At 39.4% G+C, this 22,537-nt stretch overlaps 1 protein-coding gene across 4 annotated transcripts in view; it reads right to left on the minus strand.

Annotated features, from left to right (window-relative positions):
• Positions 1-16,974, minus strand: part of PNT1 (mannosyltransferase family protein) — a 31,354-nt gene extending 14,380 nt beyond the window's left edge. For 2 of the 4 annotated variants that reach the window (XM_089460265.1, XM_089460264.1), the window contains exons 1-2: positions 16,707-16,974; positions 16,467-16,576 (exon numbers count right to left, since the gene is read on the minus strand). In XM_089460265.1, coding sequence (XP_089316391.1) covers positions 16,467-16,576; positions 16,707-16,789 — 193 coding nt within the window. In that variant the 5' untranslated portion in view covers positions 16,790-16,974. Of the gene's footprint in view, positions 1-16,466 lie in introns of all 4 variants that reach the window. The other 2 variants (XM_089460263.1, XM_089460262.1) reach the window with 1 other exon arrangement.
• Between the last annotated feature and the right edge of the window lie 5,563 nt (positions 16,975-22,537).

Raw genomic sequence — 22,537 nt, forward strand, 5'->3', positions numbered from 1 at the left:
CGTCCAGATATATGCTTTGCAGTCAACACGTTGAGTCAACATATGGTTGAACCTCACCACATACATTGGATTGGTGCCAAGAATCTGTTGAGATATCTTCGTGGCACAATTACTTATGGGTTAAGATACACTGCTGGAGATGTGAGACTACTTGGATATACTGATGTTGATTGGGCAGGCAGTGTGGTGGACCGTAAGAGCACTTCCGGGTGTTGTTTCTCCTTGGGATCTGCTTCGATATCCTGGATGAGCAGGACGCAGAAGTCGGTGGCTTTGAGCACCGCCAAGGCAGAGTATATTGCTGCTAGCATAGCCTCCTGTGAGGCAGTCTGGTTGCAAAAGCTCTTTAGCGAGCTATTTGGATTTACATTGGATACCACCGTGATTCTATGTGACAACCAGAGCGAGATCTGTTTATCAGAAAATCCCATATTTCATGATCGCTCCAAGCATATCGATATCAGGTACCACTATATTCGAGATATGGTGCAGCGAGGAGCAATAAGGCTCCAACATATCGGTACAGATGAACAGGTCGCCGACATTCTGACAAAGCCCCTAGGAAAGGTCAAATTCCTGACTTTCCGAGAACGACTTGGTGTCGTTCAGAGACCCTCTGATGAGGGTCAAGTATGATGTACTGAGCTCTGGGAGCTCCAGGGGGCGCGAGGTACTTCTTGGAGCGACATATGACCACAGGGTGACTCATCATCCCCTGTTGGTGCACTTTGTACAGGATAAAAGGTTCAACCTTCCCCTGTGACACCTCGTGGCGACTATGCAACAAGATGATTAGTTCTCCTGTGGGCTAGGATGATTCGTTCTCTGTGGCTACTATAGAACAGGATGATTAGTTCTCATGTGGGCCTGGATGATGTGTTCTCCATGACGATTGTGGAACAGGATGATTAGTTCTCCGTGGCATCCACTAGACAGGATGATTCGCTCTCCTGTGAACAAGATGATTCTCTCTCTTGTGGGACAGGATGATTCGCTCTCCTGTGGACAGGATGATTTGCTCTCCTGTGGACAAGATGATTCGCTCTCTTGTGGGACAGGATGATTCGCTCTCCTGTGGACAGGATGATTCGCTCTCCTGTGGACAAGATGATTCGCTCTCTTGTGGGACAGGATGATTTGCTCTCCTATGGACAGGATGATTAGTTCTCCTGTCGAGGCATCCTACCCATGCAGTTTGGGACTCATGGGAAGTACCTCTCATCTGATCAATGAGCAGGGAAATGAGGATAGGGACCATAGTAGTATCAATGGACGCATCGTTGTATCTACTGTACTCCCTATGCTAGGATAACATTCATGGATCTGGGATCAATGATACTGGTCTGGGACCAGTGAGAGTGGTACACACTCTAAGACCGACTTCGGGTTAGTGGAGGATGGTATGATACATCCTCGATCATTTCTTCTTCTTCATAGTTCGAGCAGAGCAGAGCATAGCATAGCAAGGCAGCGCTGAGCATAGCAAGGCAGAGCAGAGCACAGCATAGCAAGGCAAAGCTGAGCATAGCAAGGTAGAGCAGAGCAAGGGTCAAGCTGTTCAGGGCAGTGCATTTGATGGATGAATAGTAGTGACGGTCAGACGAATTGTAGATGGAGTTCTCCCTAGTTGAGAGGGAGTGTTAAAATTGGCAACTAGGGCCAAACTCCATGAGGATCACCTTATTCATGGCTGATAATATTTTATCTAGATTCCTCACATTGAGAGGTGTAGGATTGATCTAAAGATCATCCGATTCCAATAAGTATTTATGGAGATATGAATTTATTTTGATTATGGACAAATTGTCAAAGTCGGCCAGCAACTTATGTAGGCTCAGAAGCCCAACAATCACATCTATTCATCATCATGTTTGCATATAAATACAGGATGTCTCCTCCTCATTTGGACACACACTTCTCATCCATCTCTCTCTCTCTCTCTCTCCTGCGCAGAAAAGAGTCTCTCTCTCTCCTGCGCAGATAGGTCTCTCTCTCACACATGGGAAGGAAGGACGCAGTTTTCTAAGGGTTTACAAACTGTAGATTGGAACTTTGACCAACGTTGACCAGCATTCTCTCTCTCTTGCCTACGTAGTAGGTGAAGCTAACTCTCCTTGGAAATCCACAATTTTTGGCATAGGAATCGAGGTGATCTGACCTCCGGTTTGGAAGATATTGACTGCCCTAGTTTAGGGCTGATGCCGATGATGCTGATGTCGGTGATGCCGATGATGCTGATGTCGGTGATGCCGATGATGTTGATGCCACTGATGCCGATGATACTGATGGTGCTAATGCCAATGATGCTGATCTCGCTGATGTTGATGCCGTTGATCTAGGGTTTGCTGTTGCTGATATAAATCAGACTTTTGTACTATTTCTCTCTGTTGAATTATTGAAGATAAAAGAAGATTTGATCAAAGGGTTTCCCCATATTAGGGTTTGTCCCTGGCTAGCCACCGCATCTTGTGTCTCTTGTCTTGGCTTGTTTTCTGTTGATCATTTAATGTTCTATCTACACTTTACTTATGTACATGTGATTGCTAATCTTTGGATAATAATAAGAGAGATAAGTAAACTGCTCTAAGCATAGAACATACCTAATCTTAACAGAACTAAAGTGGACCCAAAGTAGGTTAAGGATGTGGAGTTGATCAACACTAGAGGGGCTTGACCAGTTTAGGGAGGAGAATAGGATCAAAGGACAAATTCTCTCTTGAATTTTAAATGCAATGATCCAAGTGAGGACACTAACCCAAATCAACCTAGGGAAAGAGATGGTCTTATGGCTAGGGCTTGCTATATCTCGGGATTCCACTATCGAATTTGCCTCAAACTTGGAGGACCTCTTGAGAAAACCCCAGCACAGTAGTGGACCAAAATTCAACGGTTTTGAATGGCTACAAAAGATTTTGCTTGATGCCCTAGGTGACCTACTAGGGTTAGGCCTAGAATAGAGGAAAAAAAGGTGTAAAAGATATATGTTTAGTGATCACCTCAGACTAGACCAGTTCCTGGCCAATTGGGAGAATGGAGTCAAATGAAATCAACATTTAGATATGCTTAATTCCAACTGAGTTCCCAAGCAACTTCATATGGCCTAAGCAGCGACTAGGTTACAAAGATAAATTTATACATTTTTATATTGCAAACGATGACTTATCAAGGCAACTCATGAACATTTATGTGCTTCTAGGACAATAATTCACCATACTTCCAATGATCATATGAAAATTCCTCATAAAGGCAAGCCCGACAACTTCGCATAAAGAGCAACTACATCAACTTCATGAACAAAAATTTTCCATAGACAATTTATGAGACAAAATTACAAATAAGCATGAAAAAGGTACTTACAAGTATAGTGAAATTATTCCAATCAACAAAATATGAAAAAATCGAAGCTCCAAAACAAGACATTAAGCTTTTCCAAACATCGAAATGCATTTAGATCTCTAATTCATCCATCAAAAGGCCCAACGAAATTTCCAAAAGAAACAAATCATCCAAATCCAAGTGATGATGAAACTCAAATGAGCTCTCATCAATTTATATCCTTCCTAATGAGTTCGATTTGCCTAATTAGACCCTAATTAAGCTCCAAATAATAAAATAATGTACAATAATGACATGACTTGGTGACAATCCCACCAAGATAGCTTTGTAATACATAGATAAGCCACTCAAAAAGGAAAAATACTAAATACAATGAGTCGTTGTGCCCTTGAAGAGGCTTAATGGAGTCCAAAGGGTGCCAAGGTGAGAGAATAGACTCCAAACATAGTGAATAAAGGGTTGGCCCCATTATATTCAAGCAAGTCACATGTGGTGTCCCCAAGTGGGTGTGGGGGCACAATGACATCCTCATGGGTCTCCAAGTGGATCGATAATGCTTGTAAACCATCTATAAGGGCTAGGATGATGACATAAGCCTTCCCTTTGTCTCCCATAGTGAGACACATCCTTGTCTGGACCCTGGAACCTCTGCCAAGTGCATGGTACAAGTGTGAAGTCAGTTGGGCATGGTGATCCAGGTGCATCATCCTCATCCAAAAGGGTGGAATACAAGCAATCACTGCATGGTGATGGGGATCCATGAAGTGTTCTCTGCTATGGTGGAGGCCCATGGCTATCTACGCTCACCCTACAAGTGTCATGGTGGCCCTTTAGAGGGCTTGGACCCCATATAGGGAGATTAAGCCCAAAATGGAGCCCCGCCAGCAATCCTGCATAAGATCCAATGCATCCCCTTGCCCTCCAATACAACAAATCATTAGAGTAATCAAATAAAAGAGCTTATAAATCATGGAATCAAATGGGCACGTCATAATGGCATGCCCTTCCATAGTGGGTTTTGGCATGTACAAGTGTCTCCAATCTCGATAAGGGGGTTAATCAAGGACCCTATTAGGTGGTTTCAACCTTTAAAGGGGGTGACATGTCCATGGTACATCCATCAAGTGGTAGGTGGCATACGATATAATGATGGAATGGGGTGGGGATCAGGGGAAAGCTCCAAGCCACATGACATGGTACAAGGGTAGCTATAATAGGGGAAGCCCACACTTGGGTATATGAGTGTAGGAGGAAGCAATAGTGGTATATGAGTTACCTTGACCTTTGTTTTTCCACCCTTCTTCTCAGTAGATACCCCCTTTAAGGTGGGGTAGTTCATTGCCCACCATGGGTTGGGACAGTCATGGGTTCCTTAATGTGGAGGGGGCCCATAGGAACCAAGGTGATGGCCATAGATAAGGGGTAGAGATCATGTTCGGCTTTTGCCCACGTGCTAAATTTGTATGTACCGACCATCTTTTGCATTTCGTGGCACATTTCCTTTTGTAAGTGGCAAAGAGGTTGATCCTTGATGGTGTTCGGGATCACATTGTTTCACACATAATTAGCAGAGGGACTGCCAGAGAAATGTGGGAGACTCTCACCACATTATACCAAGGCACTTCCGAGCAGCAGAAGATGTACTTAGAGAAGTTCAGATGCACTAGGATGCAGAAAGGGGAACACATAGACCCCTTCCTCACCAAGATTCAAGAGATCTGGAACCAATTGTCAGTTGTTGGGGCAGTGCCTCAACCCACAGACACAGAGCTAGTGCGATTGGCACTCAATAGTGTCTCAGAGGAGTGGCAGGTATTTGTCCAAAGTATCTTGGGCAGAGAAACCTTGCCAAGCTGGGACAAGATGTGGGCCGATTTGCAGCAGGAAGAGTTGAGACAAGACTTAGTAAAGAACTCCATCAGTGGCAGTAGCAGCAGATCGAAGCAGGTGAAGGAGGAGGAGAATGTGGCCCTCACATCAAAGGGTCCTAGTCAGGGACAGGGGGAGCAGTGAAAAAAGAAGGAGGACTTGTCAAAGGTCAAGTGCTTCAGGTGTGGTGAGCTCGGTCACTACAGTACCCAGTGTCCTCTCAGGAAGAAGGGCAAGGAGGAGACGCAGGACAAGCAGGCAGCATCAATAGAGATCGATAGGTTGTCCTCCATGTTGGAGGAAGACTTCGCCATGCTTGCTGACACACCCCCAGGAGTAAAATAGGGTGACTTGGTGTTGTAGCCCCAGAGTGCTACGAATGGGCAGGATCCTTGAGGAGGTCCACCTCTTGAATCATACCTGGCTATGAGGGCCCACAGTTTTTTGTAGCAGGATGGATCAGTGGCAATAGATGTAGTCAGATACCAAAGTGACAGATGCAGAGTCTAGCTGCAGTCAGATGTTGGGGAGGGCAATGCATAGTTGGCAGCAGTGCAGGTGGCACAGTGTAGAGTCATCAGCAGCGCAGTTGCCTTATTGACAGCGTAGATACTAGCAGCAGTCAGAGACTCCGGAGACAGATGCATCATACTGATCACAGTTGATTTAGTATTTAGGATGTTTTTCAGTTGCAGATGTTGCAATTGTAGCAGCAACAGATGGAGAGGGAGTTGCAGTGCAGATGCAATGTTGGCAACAGTTTAGCAAGGTCAGCAGCAGCACAAATGCAGCACATATCAGAGTTGGACAGTGGTTGGTGGGCAGCAACAGCCAGAGATCAATAGCATGACAGGAGATGATGCAGAGACAGGGTGTTGCTACATGAGGCAACAACTCTAGAACACATTCCTCACTAAGAGGGAGTGTTAGTTTTTGTAGCATCGGATGTGATCTAGCCTTGAAATTTTGTGGAGAGGCTAGAATGCATATGCATGAGATCTCCAAAACCCAGAAATCGTTTCTGGAAATTCTGCCTAGAAATGACTTAATTAGATTATTATTCAGTTTTTAAATATTTTCTAAGTCTAAAACTTAGGGAATATGACTAATTAATCAAAATTAATTAAGTCAAGCTGTGAATGTTCTAGAAACTCACACAAATCAACTTCAAGTTAATCCTAGCCATCGATTAAGATCTAATCTTGGTTGTTGAAGCCTCAACAGAAGACTATAATAAGAAGTCGATGGGGCTTGGAGAAATTACTTGAGCAGTTCGATTTCCTTGGCAGATCGATTTCCCGAGTAGCAGCAGTCATTTGTCAGACAGAGAGCCAGAGAAATCAAAGCAGTGATAGAGGGGCAGGGACAGTGAAGCCAGAGGAAGGATTCCAGTTCCGGTGAGTGCATTTGCAGAGAGGCAAAGGAGCCACAGAGAGGCTGACACAGAGCAGTGCAGTAGCCTCTAGAGGTAATTTCGAAATTGCTGGGGAGAAGCAGATTTTCAGTGCCAGAAGCTAGGCAGATGTTCCAGAGGCCAGGAGAGATATTTTCCCAGACATCAGTTGACCAGACGGCTTGAGGAAAAGTTGTTACAAGCTAAGTGTAGAAGCAACTGCACTAGGGTGACGCAGTGACTGCAAAGAGCCAGTTTGGACAACTCAATTTGAGTTGAGGTCAGAGCCCGGATTTGCCTGTGGAGTGAGGAATTTTCCTCGCTAGATTTTTCTTGCCAATATTTCTCTGTAGGATTGCCAGTTTTGGCATCCAATTGTACTCAGATTATTTCACTGCTGCTTAATATTAAAACCCTCAGATGCTACACCAGTTTTCCCAAGTTGGGTTTTTCCGGGGACTTTAGTCCAAAAATAACTGTGTAATTTTATGTGTGTGTGCTAACATTTCTTCCAGCGTTTATTCTTCCGCAGTTTTATTTTTGTAGGTTGCAGTGTGAGTTACTCAGTATTGTTGACACCTAATCATCAGGATTGGGTGAATATAATGTAAATAAATAATAAGTAATATGAACAGTCATCGGGAGATGAAGTGAATAGTCTCTCCTTCATGTATATAATAAAGACCAACCTGTAGGAATAATATACGAATCAATCTGTTTTGAGGAGTTACTACCTGGCTTGACATGGTATCAGAGCCAGCTCCCAAAATTAGTTGTAACTCCCTTCTGCAATCTGTCCACTGCACCCTATGGAGTCAGCCTACTGCGCTCTCTGTCCACTGTCCATTGTGTCTTCTGCGCATAATCATCGTGGTCCATTGCCTCTCTGCGTGCCTACTGTGCAGTCTATCCACTGTTTTCTTGCTGCTGGGAATGAAATATCCTTTATACCCTTCGAAACCTTGCTGAAGTTGTTGGGTCATACTCAGATGATGGGAATTTTGTGTCTTCCGAAGAGCGAGCGAGGGCTCTGAACCGATGCCAATCTTGCAGGAAGCGTGTGGGATTGACGGGTTTCAAGTGTCAGTGCAGTTATGTTTTCTATTCTTTGCACCGTTATTCGGACAAGCATGGATGCTCGTTTGATTACAAGGAGGTCGGGCGCCAGGAGATCGAGAAATCTATTCCTGTGGTGAAAGCCGAAAAAAATTCAGAAGATTTAGAGATCAGGTTATGTTTCGTAACTGCTTCGCCTTCCCTTGCCAGTGTACTGTTGAAGCGTGAAGGAAAACTGCTGCGAGAGTGTACTGTTGAAGCGTGAAGGAACGCTGCTGCGAGAGTGTACTGTTGAAGAGTCAAAGCACACCTGCGTGCGGTATCAAAGCACACCTGCGTTGATGGTATCATTTTTTTGACAAATTCCAATATTTAATGAAGATTTATTTAAAAGCGAGATAATAGAGTGTGATCATGCTCTTAAATAAATCTTCATTAAATATTGGAATTTGTCAAAAAAATGGACGGATGCTTTTCACCGCACGCACGATCTTTTACAGTACACAGATTTTTTACAGTACAAGATTTTACAATGCATTCAGTCATATCCATTGTGGGAATAGTTCTCAATGGCAAGAAGAACTATCTTGAGTGGTCCCGGATGATAAAACACACCCTCATTTTCAATGAGTTGTGGAAAGGAGTGTGCATTGGAGACGGAAACAAACAACCAGAACAGCCTACATCAGACAAAGAGCTTGCCATTTGGGAAAACAAGAACAGCAAAGCCTATGCATTAATCGCAACATCTATAAGTGAAGAGGTGAGTCGCCATATTACACCATTTTCAATTGCTTTCGAAGCCTTACAAAAGCTGAAAGAACTCTATGACTCACATTCTGCACTTGAATTTGTTCAACTCATGATTAAACTCTTCACTCTTGAACTACAAAATAATGATCCTCTTGCTCTTGCATCTGAAGTAAAGTCTATAATGCATGATATCCAAGCCACTAAAATTGATTTGCATATTCCTCTTATCGCTTTTATCAAGGCACTTTATCCTACTTACTCCAATTATCTTGAGTCATTGCAAGCAAATGGAAATCTTCAAGACATTACCTTTGACTCTCTTGTGAAAAAATTTGTTGAAAGAGAGAAAGCTTTTGGAAAGAAGGCAACCCCTGAATCTTCTGAAGAGGCTGTGTGCCTTGCTCATAAAGAAAAGCATCCTGCTCAAGATTCTTCAAGAGGAAGAGGTGGTCGAAGAGGAAGAGGAACATATTTCAGAGGCAAGGGGGGCAGACACTCTCAAGGAGAAAAGGCATATTTGCATTGCATACGCTGCAAAAGAAATGGATCACGTGATGCCTCTACATGCAAGTTACCATGGGACAAAATTGAGCAGCAAAGAAACCAACAAAAAGGTAAAACTGATGATACAGACAAAGGTAAAGCACCTGAATCCGCTCACTATGTTGTGGGACAATGTAATATTGGAGTAAATGAAGATTTATTTAATGCTTCACTTGCTTCTTGGAAAAAAGATTGGTTGCTTGATTCAAGAGCAACCTGCCACATGCCTCATAGAAAATATTTTTTTGAAGAATTTACTGACAATGTTGATGGAGCAATATGCTTTGCAGACCAATCAAAAATCAAGCCATCGGGGCTTGGCACAATCCGGCTTAAACTGCCTGGTCTTCTAGACTTTCTTCTGCATCATGTTCTATATCTCCCACAGCTCAAGAGAAACTTGTTGTCCTTGGTCCACATCTGCCAGCAAGGTCACTCCATTCATATGTTTGATGGCAAGCTTGAGGTAAGAAAAGCATCTGACCACTCACTTGTCATGAGGGGAATAGAAGAAGAAAGGCTTCTCAAGCTGCAAGGAACCTCTGCTCGTGCACAACATTTCTCATACAATTCTCATTATGAAGAAGGTACACTTTCATGAAGTTTATTATGGCATGCTAGATTTGGACATTTAAACTATGACAGCCTCCGCTTGTTGAAGAAAAATGGTGTTGCTGGTTTGCCTACAATTCCTAGGAAACTTAAGCAATGTGATGCTTGCATTCTAAGAAAGCATAGCAAACAGTCTTTTCATGATTCACATTCAAGAGCACATAGAAAACTTGAACTCATTCATTCAGATTTATGTGGTCCAATGCCTGTTCCTTCTGCAAATGGAAATAAATATATGATGACATTTATTGATGACTACACCAGAATGTGTTGGGTTTATTTATTGAAGAACAAATCTGATGCTTTTCAAACATTCAAGAACTTTCATAAATGGATTGAAAATGATGCACAATCTCATATTGGGTCTATTCGCACTGATAATGGAAAAGAATACACATCAAATGAATTTAAAAACTATCTTCGCCAACATGGGATCAAACATCAAACGACTATACCTTATAATCCCCAATAGAATGGTGTAGCTGAAAGAATGAATAGGGCAATCTTAAATATGGTACGATCCATGCTCTTCTTCAAAAATGTAAAGATAATGTTTTGGGCTAACGTTGTTCTATGTGCTGCATATATAAAGAATAGATGTTCATCTAATGCTATTAGAAACAAGACTCTGTGAAATGTGGTATGGACATGTTCCTTCGGTAAAGCATCTCAGGGTCTTTGGTTCCACCTGTTATGCCTTGATACCAAAGATACATAGAAACAAACTTGGTGCAAGAAGTCGTAAGTGTATCTTCCTAGGGTATTCAAACACCTCCAAAGCATATCATCTCTATGATGAAGTAAATAAAAAGTTTGTTGTATCTAGAGATGTAATTTTTCTTGAATCATCCAAAACTGACAATGTTGTCGAGCGGCAACTTGATCGCTTTGATAGATTCGCAAAAGCAAAATCATTTCAAGAATTTAATAATCAGATTCCACATCTTGAAGGGGGAATTCCTATACTAGATCAACATGTGGAATCTTCTTCTGAAGAACACTCTCCCTCGCATGAAACTCCAACAACGGATGATGCTTTAAGTGATGTGATTGATAGAATTGGGAGACTCAATCTTGATTCAGTCCCAACTCAATCAATGGAGCAGCCTAGACCATCTGAGAAAGGTCCCCCAAAGTGGCTGACAAAGACACTTGAAAGTGTTCATCCTGATGAGGTTGGAAAGACAGGAACTAGAAATTCAAACCAGTAACATGGAGGTGATGTAGATGACTCTAATTCACCTGTTGATATGGATGTTTCTTATGATTGTGAATTGAACTTGTCTACAGATTTTGAACCAACTTCCTTCAAAGAAGCTACTTCTCATGATGAATGGAAAGAAGCGATGCAAAAGGAGTATGAAGCCCTCATAAAGAACGGCACTTGGAAGCTAGTTCATCCTCCATTAGGAATCAAACCAATTGGCTGCAAGTGGGTCTACAAGAACAAGTATAACGTTGATGGCTCACTTGACAAGCATAAAGCTAGGCTTGTGGCAAAAGGTTTTGCACAGAAGGAAGGGGTTGATTATGAGGAGACTTTTGCTCCCACAGCAAAATGGGCTACCATCCAGACACTCTTTGCCCTAGCAGCTCAGAACGGTTGGAAAGTCCATCAAATGGATGTAAAAACTACTTTCTTAAATGGAGATCTAAAAGAGAATGTTTTTATGTCCCAGCCTGAAGGATTTGTTGTGAAAGGACATGAACATAAAGTATGCAAACTTGTGAAGTCCTTGTATGGCCTCAAACAAGCACCGCGAGCCTGGTATGAAAAACTAACTGAGCATCTTCTGAAACTCAATTTCAAACATTATGATCTTGATGATGCGACTTTATTTGTCAATAAAGTTGGCAAAATAGTTGTATATCTTGTGGTATATGTAGATGATCTTTTGATGACAAGGAACAATGAAAGCTACATTGCATCCATAAAGAAGGAATTGGGGAAAAGTTTTGAAATGACAGATTTGGGCTATGTTCATTACTATCTTGGTATTGAAGTAACCCAACATCCGAAATCCATATTTCTTTCTCAAAAGAAGTACATTTGAGATCTGTTGAACAGGTTTGGCATGATAGAATGCAATCCTCTTACTACTCCAATGGAACAAAACTTAAAGCTCACATCTATTGAAGGAAAAGAATTTGAGGATGCAACAAAGTATAGACAGCTTGTAGAAAGTCTCAACTACCTAACTACTACCAGACCAGACATTTCGTTTGCTATTGGAAGCCTCTCCAGGTTTATGCAGAAGCCTTGTGAGGGACATTGGTCTGCTGCAAAAAGAGTTCTACGGTACTTGAATGGAACTCAAGATTTTGGAATCAAGTATACACAGGTGGACGACTTCAACTTGATTGGATACTCTGATTCAGACTTCGATGGAGACAAAGAAACTGGAGTATCTACTTTAGGATATACTATGAGTCTTGGATCAGGAGCCGTCTCCTGGAGATCACGCAAACAATCAGTTCCAGCAGATTACACAACAGAAGCAGAATATGTGGCAGCAGCGGAAGCAACAAAAGAAATTGTGTGGCTCAGGAAAATTCTTGAAGATTTGCAGGTAAAACAAGTACAATCAACTCCACTCATGATTGACAATACCTCTGCAATAAAGTTGGCCAAGAACACAAAGTTCCATGATCGAACAAAGCACATCAATACTAAATATCATCTTATTCGACATCATGTTGAGGCCAAAACAATCCATCTCCGTCATTGTTCCACTAATGAGCAAATTGCAGACATCTTCACCAAAGCGCTTGGAAGAGAAAAGCTTGAACGATTCAGAATGATGCTTGGCCTCACCAACATCCCTTCAGATTAGGGGGGGGATGTTGACACCGAATCATCAGGATTGGGTGAATATAATGTAAATAAATAATAAGTAATATGAACAGTCATCGGGAGATGAAGTGAACAGTCTCTCCCTCATGTATATAATAAAGACCAACCTAAAGGAATAATATACGAATCAATTTGTTTTGAGGAGTTACTGCCTGGCCTGACAAGTATTTGTTGTAGGAAACAGTAAATAAATTGTTAAATTTAATTAACAATTAGGAGAATAATTTCCAGTGGCTGCAATAGGATTCCACTTTGGAATTTTCACATTCTTGTGCCATAACTCACACAGGGTATCACTGTCATATACCAATTCTTGAATAGGCTTATCCCTCAACCTATATAAATTTCCCTCTCTAACCTCGATGACTGCTACTATGTCAGGGCTAGATTCCTCTAGACGAATGAGAAATTGCACGTTCCAAAACATAACTATAAATCTTGTGTCCTCCATAACTAAGACTAAGAGCAAGTTCTTCTTCAGTCCTAGTACATACAACACACCCTTGGCTTCCAACGATCCACCTGACTTGAGCTGGAACAAGATAGTTCCCTCTCCCTTCACCACATACTTGGCATCATCACCAAGCTCCACATGAATCCTTCAGTCTTTCTCCGTTAGACTGCTAAAAAGCTCCTATGCTGCTATCATATCATGTGATGCACCATTGTTCAGTGGTCACACACTCATGGTGATGTTGTTGGTAGAAAGATAGGAGACTAATGAGAAGTCCTTTATGAACTTCGCTGCAAACACATCTAGCTAAACTTCTATTGATGTTGTTGTCTACTCCAAACATTGTGATGCATAGTGCCCATTATTGTGGCGAATGAAACAGTTGAGCTTGCTAAAGTCTCTCTTCACCTCTGGCTGAGAGGTTGCCCCCTTGCTGCTACCCTTGGAACCCTTCCCTTGGCCCCTTTTAGCCTAACTAACTAGGGCCACATTCTCTTCTCCATCTCCCTGCATGTTGGCTTTAGACTCTTTTTGAGCCTCTTCCTAGATGCAATCATCCCAAAGCCTCTCCCAATTAGGAAGGTGTTTCTGAGCACGAACTCCCTTGACAAATGGCTCCCGTGACTTGGAGAAACCATTCAGTGCCACATTTATGAGTTCTATGTCCTCCACTCTCTCCAATGTCCGCAAGTTGATCACGTATCTATGTGATCTTCATGAGTTAGCTGGTAATATTATCAAATCTTGACATCTGCATGGAGTTGAGCTTGTTCCTCAAAATCATTTTCCTGTTCATGTTGTCACTCTGGAACAAATCCACTGGAGCTTTGAACATCTCTATAGCCAACTACTTCTCTGCCAAGTGAGGGATCAAATGATCCTTCACAACATCCATCATCACTCTATGTGCTCTGATGTTCCTCTTTTCATGGGCCGCCTTCAGTGTTGCATCAGTCAATGTTGGGACAACCTTTCCACAATCTCCCAAAGGTCATGCTCCTTCAAAAGCAAGGTTACCCTCACATTCCAGGACAGGAAGTTAGATGCTCCATCTAATCTGTCTTCAAACCTAAGACTTGTTGTTGCCATTTGTAAATCTGATAAAAATCTGCCATGTGCTTATTCCTTCAAGCACTAGCAAGAATACAAATACTGATGGCTAAAGCTCTACTAAGATCTCCTTGCAGATCTGATAGATCTACTGCAAACTGTTATGGATCTGATTTTTGCTCCTTTAAAACACCCACAAAAATTTCAATGCTGCCAAACTACTTGACTAGCATGGCCTCCCTCTTTCTCTTTGAAGCGTACAGCCTCCACCAATCTCACTACTAGTTGATCTGCTATGCAGACTTGAAATTGGCCTCCCTCTCAGAGTGTATGTTCTCATACCACGTTAAATTTCCTTAATCCCAGAAAATAGGCAAAAATTTTCTTAGTAATTCCCTCTAAATTAAATTAAACCGCAGATTACTGAATAAATTGCACAATTAGGATTTTAACAGTAAATAAATAAATAAAACAATTCAGCAAAAGCTCAAATTAAACTGCAGATTATTGAATAACTTGCAAAGTGAGATTTTTTAAATAAAATAAAAAAATCAACAGAAGCAAAATGAGCCAATTTCACACATGCACACACAGAAATTTCTACCCTTCAAATATGTTGTTCATTAAATAGATATCTCGACATAGAAGGGCTCCCTTACTAGAAAAATGGCCCTCAGAGGAAAAATACAAACTACAACATTATAGAAATTTTTTGGGCACTTGTACAAGTTGTACGGCCTCTGAAAATCCTCCTATGCACCCCCACAACCTATTGTCTCCATCCCTATGCAGCCTAAACAGCTTGCCTGTCACACAACTTTCGCACATTGTTTATATCCTAGCCATCACTCATTCAACCTGTCAGCTCACTCGCACAACATGTGTGGCACCTGCTACACACGTGTGGTTGTCTCCTGCCCTTCCACAACACATATGGGTCTGCGGACTGTTATACAGCCCTAACACATGCATTACCCTGCTGTACTAACTCTGCTGCTACTACAGATTTGCAGTACGGCCTTCTTGGAAATGACTCCTTGCAGCAAAAAAAATCACTCTTTCTTGCACACTTGGATGAAAGTCCTTCTCCACCCAATCACTGACATCCTCACTATCTCATTGTGTCTTGTGCTTACTGTTGTTGCGTATTCCTCCTTCACCAAGCCTTGTTTTCATAAACTTGAGTTATTGACCAATCCATAGCCCTAATCTTTAAAGTGATTGATGGTTGAGATTAGATCTCATCTCACTTGGGACCTTGTTTTCATAAACTTGAGTTATTGACCAATCCATAACCCTGATCTCCAAAGTGATTGATGGTTGAGATTAGATCTCATCTCACTTGAGGTCAATGGCTAACCTTTCCATTTCATTAGATTAAATTCATTTTTCTTATAAAAACACTTTATTTTAATTAAAATAAATTGTTAAGGTTGAAGGCCTTGAATGAATTCCACACATATATACACTTAGACCTGTGCGGAAGTACCTGTCCGATGCTACAATCATCAACATAGGTATCAAACCCTGTCAATCTTTGAATTTCCAATCCATTGAATTCAAGGAGGATCCAAAACTTTTCGTTGATAACATGAATGGATAAGCAAAGAGCTCACATTCGTTTGAAGGACAAAGCAAATTGGGGCTTGCGACCTGCACAGGACATGGATACTGAATTCAAAGGTGATCCCAAACTTTCATTGATATCATGATTGGATTAGCAAATAGCTTACATTGGTTTTAAGTATCAAAGCAAATTGGGTTTTGAGATCTGCATAGGACACGGATATTGTCTTCTCTCCTGTTGGGAGACCCAGCAATAAAGTGGTCGACTGGATTGCCAACCAGGCAACCACGCAATCTCCTTATTGGGTGATTCAGCTTATTTGGAACTAAATTAAAATCTAGTTAAAAAGGATGATTGGACTGTCAATTTGGCAAGAGTCTTGTGGACATTGTCGATAATTTTTGGAGGTGCCTGGCAGCTGTGATATGTGCGAAGCCCATCAGCTGCTCAAAGCTATCTGATGCCCGTCATCCTCCCCGAGTATAGAACTGAGAAGTAGGATGGAATTCCGCGTTCTTCTTCTTCCCCGAGCAGAGAGATTAAGGGCCTATCTCTACCGGTCACAGACATTCAACGAAGACACCAGAAGCAAAGTTGCACTGATACCTTGCCAATAAACTCTGGGATCTCTTGTTTGCCTCTCTCCTTTTGTAATGCATGCTTTGTACATATCTTGGTCTGTTAAGCTAGTACCCTATGGAAGTCGGTTCGGTATGTCTTTAGAACCCGTTATTACACCAGACATTTTATACGTTACGTCTTGCCAGGGATGAAATGTAAATCCTAGCTCTGTAAACGTATACAGGGTGTGGATATCAAGAAGCTACGGTCTGTTGTCTACTTTTTTTGATGATGAATTTATGATGTACTTCTTTATTTCCAGCTTCAGTCTGAGCATGATAATAAGTTCTTTTCCCCCAAATAATATATATATAAACATGAAACCCTTGTGGCTGTTAATGTATGCCAATAAACTTACCTGCAGCGGAAAAGAGGAGCTTGCCCCAGCAGTGATGCAGGTAGGAATTGGGTATCAGCAAGAGAGCTAAGAGTGGAGAATATCTGTATGTAGATCTGTCATATGGAGACCTGTTGGAAACCATTAGAGATGCAGCATCAGAGAAGACCAAGTAATCAATGTCAGTGTAATGAACCTCCATGTGGGTGTCCTGCCACTCTCCATAAAGTATGAGCATCAAACGTAGAATAGCAGAAATACCAATCAAGGATGCCCTGCTTAACATCTCCATTGGCGTGTTCAGTCCACAATTTCCCTTCAACGTTCTTGCTCATGGAAATCATATAATGATGCAACTCAAACTTAGTTCCATGGTATGGTCTGTGAGTAGTTTTGTGTCATTCTTTTCTGTTCTTCAGTGCAAAGCAGGATTGTCAAGCTCGGGGGAGACACCATTTTCTCTGGGCTTTGATTGAGCCGTTCCAGAACAGAGCTTCCCAATTAATTTGAAGTGCAAATGAGAGTAAAATTTGGGAACAAAGATGTTTAAATATATATTTTTGTTTACACTTGTTGTTTTATATTTAAGTTTGGTTTTACAACTAAACAAAATGTTATTTTTTAATTTAATTAATAAATGATAAAAAGCAATGTTTGGTGTTTATATAGCGATTGTCCAAAGTCTTCCTACTTTGTCGATATTAGTCGATAAGTATGTTGTGGGACTAAAGCAAGAGGATTTTTTTCCATTTGCACCAACATGAGCTTAGAATTTCCCTCTTGGGAGTAAGTGATTTTTAAATCCATTCAATAATATATAGGGATATAATTTTATGATTCATACATGTAGGTTTTAAGTTTTATGCAGATGATGTTTTAATGGAATGTATTTTGTTTTATAAATATTTTTAATTGAATGAATTAATTTAAATGGTTTAATATATAATTTTAAGGTATGTTTTAGGAGCTAACTCAATTGGTGATCAAAGTGATGTGAAATCGTGTAAATCTAAAGATACAAGGTTCAATTCCTAGTTATTGCCCGACCTATGGAGAGGAAGATAGGTTGTAGGCCCTAGAGGTATAATGGTAGTGGTCATAATTGACCCCGTGTCATGCAAGTATGATACTGACCTAGTTGTTGATTCCTCTTGGTTACAATAAAAAAAGGTGGAGTTTATTATGAAGTTTTTAATTTTCAAATGTAACTAGGTTGAGATTCAAGTCAATTACTATTGTGATCAATATTTGGCTTGCATATTCTTTTTGAAAGTGAAGTTCATTACATATTCTTTTTGAAATTGAAGTTCATTGTGAAGTCTTTGGTCACTAATTATAATTAGGTTGAAATTCAAGTTCAACTTAGACTCATTGGATTGTCAACTACTATTGTAACCAATGGTTGAGTCACCCTCCATTCAAAGATTCTAAAGAAGAAGAGAGATTATATGAAGGTTTGTTTAAAAGAAAATAACAAATTTGTGGTCCATGAAGCAAATGATAAACACTAACAAACAATGTAACATTAATAATGGATGGAATCATCATGATTATTGAAAATGGGGTTTAACCCATCATCAAACAAGAATCATTTGTACATTGTTTTAGGTATCATTACTACTTTTCAAAGACTTAATTTTTTATGAAATCATTTTCCATTCTCTTTTATTAACATTACATTAATTAAAAGTTTGCATCCCTTGATATAGTTAAGATGAAGCATCATTATATTTAAGCCTATATTTAAATCAAAATATTTTGGAAAGTAAATCTAGAGCAAAATTGAACATTAATATGAAATCATTTACGTAGTAGGTGCTCCATTTGATATTGGAATTCCCTTATCAAAAGTGAGAATTGTGTTAATCTTTGTTAAAATAAGCATCCATATCATAACTTGATAATTAAAGGTGATTGTAAAATTAATATTGTAGAGGAATTACAAAAAAAAAACTAAAAATTATAGTTTGACTTTATTTCTCAAAATTATTGATATAAGGATGATATAGAACATGTAATTTGAGAACATACCAAAGTGTTCCAATTTGATGCTAATGACTCCTTTTAAATGGGGATTGTCAAACCAACATGATAATGTTGTCACCTCCTATCTAAAGTGATGTTTTTTTCTTGCAACACACACACCCATTATCTACACAAACCAATGTCACATGCACCTTGCTTTGATCAAGAAACCTCCCTAAAATATAATAGAGAACACATAGTTTAGGAACATTCCAAGTGTCATAGCCTGGCCAATTAAGCCAACATTCCTCTAAAAAGAGATTACCAAACTATGACAATAAAGTCATCACCTCGTATGTATGAGCCCAATAAATGTTTTCTACTTGCAAAGCACACACCCATTGCCTACATACGTTAACGTTAGCTACATCCTGCTTTCGTCAAGAAACCTCCATAAGAATAAATCAAATAACACATACTTGGGAAACAGATAAAGTGTTATAACCCAACCAAGCCAACGACCATTTCTAAAAGATGATCACCATACTATCATGATAAAATAAACTTGTCACCTATTATGTGTGAGGTTAAGAGAATAGTTTTGTTTGTAATACACACACACATTTATTTCCTACATAGGCCAAGGTCTACCACAACTTACTTGATTCAAGAGACCTCCTTGGGAATAGAATAATGAACACATACTATGGGGATGAACCAAGCGCTACAGCACGCCCAACTAGCTAACAACTCCCAAAAGAGGATTAAAAGGTTAGCATACTAACATTTTCACCTCATGTGTGTAAAGCCAAAATACACCCTTTGCTTGCAACATGCACACCCACTACCTACCTGGGCCAAGGTTATACACATCTTGACTTAGTCAAGAGAGATCCCTGAGAGTAAAACGTAACATGTACTCGTGAAATGGACCAAGTGTTATAACCCAACTAACCAAGATAATGAATCCCTTTAAAAGGGAATCCCCAAACTAATATAATAATGTTGTCACCTCCTATCTACAAAGCCAAAAAGACATTTTGGCTCACAGTTCACACACCCACCACCTACATGGGCTAAGGTTAGTTGCACACCACTTTGGTTAAGAGACCTCTCAAGGAATAGAACAAAGAACACTTACCCTAGGAACAAACCAAGTGCTACATCCCAACCAATTAAGCCAATGACTTTGTTTGAAAGGTTATTGTCAGCTAGCACACTAAGGCTCATGCATCCTATATGTGAGGCCAATAGATGTTTTATTGCTTGGAACTCACACACCCATTTCCTTCATGAGCCAAAGTCAAGCACACTCCTTTTTTATTAAGAGACCTGACCAAGAATAGAACATAGAACACATACTTTAGGAATGAGCAAAGAGCCATAACTGGACTAATTAAGCCAACAACACCCTCTACAAGGAGACAAATATACATATATATATATAATGATACATTGTCATTAAAGGTTTTTGATGTCCATGTTCATGAAGTTTTTAGTCGTGTCCAAGAATTGAATGTTATATGCAAATTGATTATTTTTGTCCAAATTGAATATTTTTTAACATAAATGAAATTACTCAACTCATAGATTTTATGTTTTGGGCAACAAATTGTTCATCATTTTCCTTTTATACACATATGAAATTTTACATTTTCATTTTATTCAACACGCCAACTAAATAAAAAGGCGTAGTCTAACTTATAGACAAAATGACCTTTTCGCTTAAATTCAGCAATACAATCTCAAACAAGATTGTGATTTTTTGTTGTTTAAAATATATTTTTGAATGCATAAATAGATTCAACACCTTGAAAACACCCCAGGACACTCGAATTCTATAAATTAAATAATTAAAACTTAAGTTTTTAAAAATCTCTATTAAATTTTGATTAAAATTACCCAAAAAAATACTAAAAAAATCATTTAGTCACGACAAACAAAAACAACTAATATAATAAAATAATATTAAAATATAATATTAATTCCTTGATTAAATATAATCTTAATTCCTTGATTACCTATATATATGTTCAAGCAAGTGTAGAAATTAGTACTCTACTAGGCCCCACAAATTTCCCTCATTTTCCTTTGTTTTTATATATATTGGTAATAATAATTGATAACCCCACAAGTTAATGAAATTTGATCTTCCCACCTTCATAAACTTTTACGTAAACACACTCATTAAATGAACTAATTTTTCAAAGTTATATAAAATAATGTTATTTAAATTAAACTTGTAATCAATAAATATAAAAATACTCAAATATTACATGTTATCTTATATACATAGGAAAATTTTGCAATATTGATGTATGTTTGCACGTCCTATTTATTATAGTGAATGAAAAAATCTATTAGCAAGTAAACTTTATAGGGTTGGATGTGGATAGATTTGTAATATAAATATTTTTGTCAAATTAATTTTCGATTTAAAATAAAAAACCAAATTATATAACGGAGAATTAAAATTTAGATTCATTTTAACTGTGATTATAAATGTGTTGATTAGTTTTTTCAATAAATTTTGTGGGTTAATTTGAGTGGTTAAACGTATTACCAGAGATGTAAGGTTGATTTTGTTGATTATTTTTCTTGCATGTTTAACTCGATGTTTTTATTAGGTTAGACATCATAATTAACATTAACACATTTATATTTAATATTATTAGTGAAACGTAAAGAAATGTTAAAAAAATTATTTTATAAAGATTTTCTTAAAAGTTTTTCGAGAGCAGTTTAATTGGTAATTGTCGTGATAATGAAGTGGTAAGCACCATGAGATTATAGGTTCAAATTCCTCAAGTTTACCCATGGCTCCATGTTAGGGACGACGTGGTTCACCTAAGGGTTATTGCACCAAGAGGCGCATTCTACAACCCAGTATGAGTGGATATGTAAATATATTAGGTCCCCAAAAAAAATATCGGCCTAAAACAAAAATGAAAATAACCATTAAAAAAAAACTACAATACAATTCAACACAAAAAAAAATAGAAAATCCTCCTCCAAAATATTTTAATATTTATTTTAATTAAATATTTGTAAAATGAATCTTTAAAAGAAAAAACATATCCTATAGGTATATTAAAATCTTTAAAAACATAAATATTTCCCCAAATCTAAAAGAAAAACATCAATTATATTAAATTGAGCGTAAAGCATTTCATGATATCTTTATAGATATGATACCATTTATTGATATCATTTCATATTATTTTGGTTTGTTGATTAACATGATTTGATTCAAGTTGTTAGATGATTAATTCTTTTCTAATTAATCATATTAAATTCATTGCAAAGCATTTCATGATGTTTCTGTTGTAGTAGCTGCAACACCCTCCAAAAATTTGGCCTGCATCCAATTTCGAAGCCTCCTTTGAGAGTTTTACTTGATGACTTCACACACTCAAGTTCGTTCCATGAGCTCGTGTGAGTCCTCGCACCCACCTTGCTTGATTGTTCCACCGACAACTTTTGCATGTTGATGTCAATGTCATGCTTGCAACCATGTTATGGTCATACACAAGGTCTTCACTTCGCGTGTACATGTTTTGTTTGCTATGTAAACATCCGTCGCGCTCGCACACGGAGTCATATACACTGTCCCGCAAGCGTCATCACGGTTGACCAATGATCAATCACAAGTGTCGCGCTTGTCGCTCACGCCGTCAGTCAATCATGTTGAGCATATGTGTCTGGATGGTTTGAGTCATCTCGTCGTCAAGTCATGTAAGTGTGTGTTTGCAAGATCATGTATGCACCTTCTCACTTGTTCACACACTTAGTCATTTTACTGAAGTTCTGATGACCGGATTCCCCTCTGATATCTAGACCTTCACCCTGCCATCAACTTGATTGATTGTCACCCAGAACGGTGCAGAAGCACCAAGCAAGCCATTTCAAGCTGCGTTGTCGTAAGCAAATCAATTAGCCTTCATGCTGATCAACCAGAGAGTTTGACCCAACAGTCACCCTAGGAGTGACTCCCCTCAAAAATTGTGCAGAGGCTACAAATCTTGCCCTCACTGCTGACTGAGAAAATTGCGCAGACAGGCCAGACAGACACCAGTGCTAGTCCCTGTCTCCCTCATAAAGTTGTGCATTTTTTCCAGCCAGCCCTC

Source organism: Pinus tabuliformis, chromosome 7, assembly GCF_031772625.1.
Source record: "Pinus tabuliformis cultivar Carrire ecotype Pingquan chromosome 7, CPIR1, whole genome shotgun sequence".
NCBI classification, from domain to species: Eukaryota; Viridiplantae; Streptophyta; class Pinopsida; order Pinales; family Pinaceae; genus Pinus; species Pinus tabuliformis.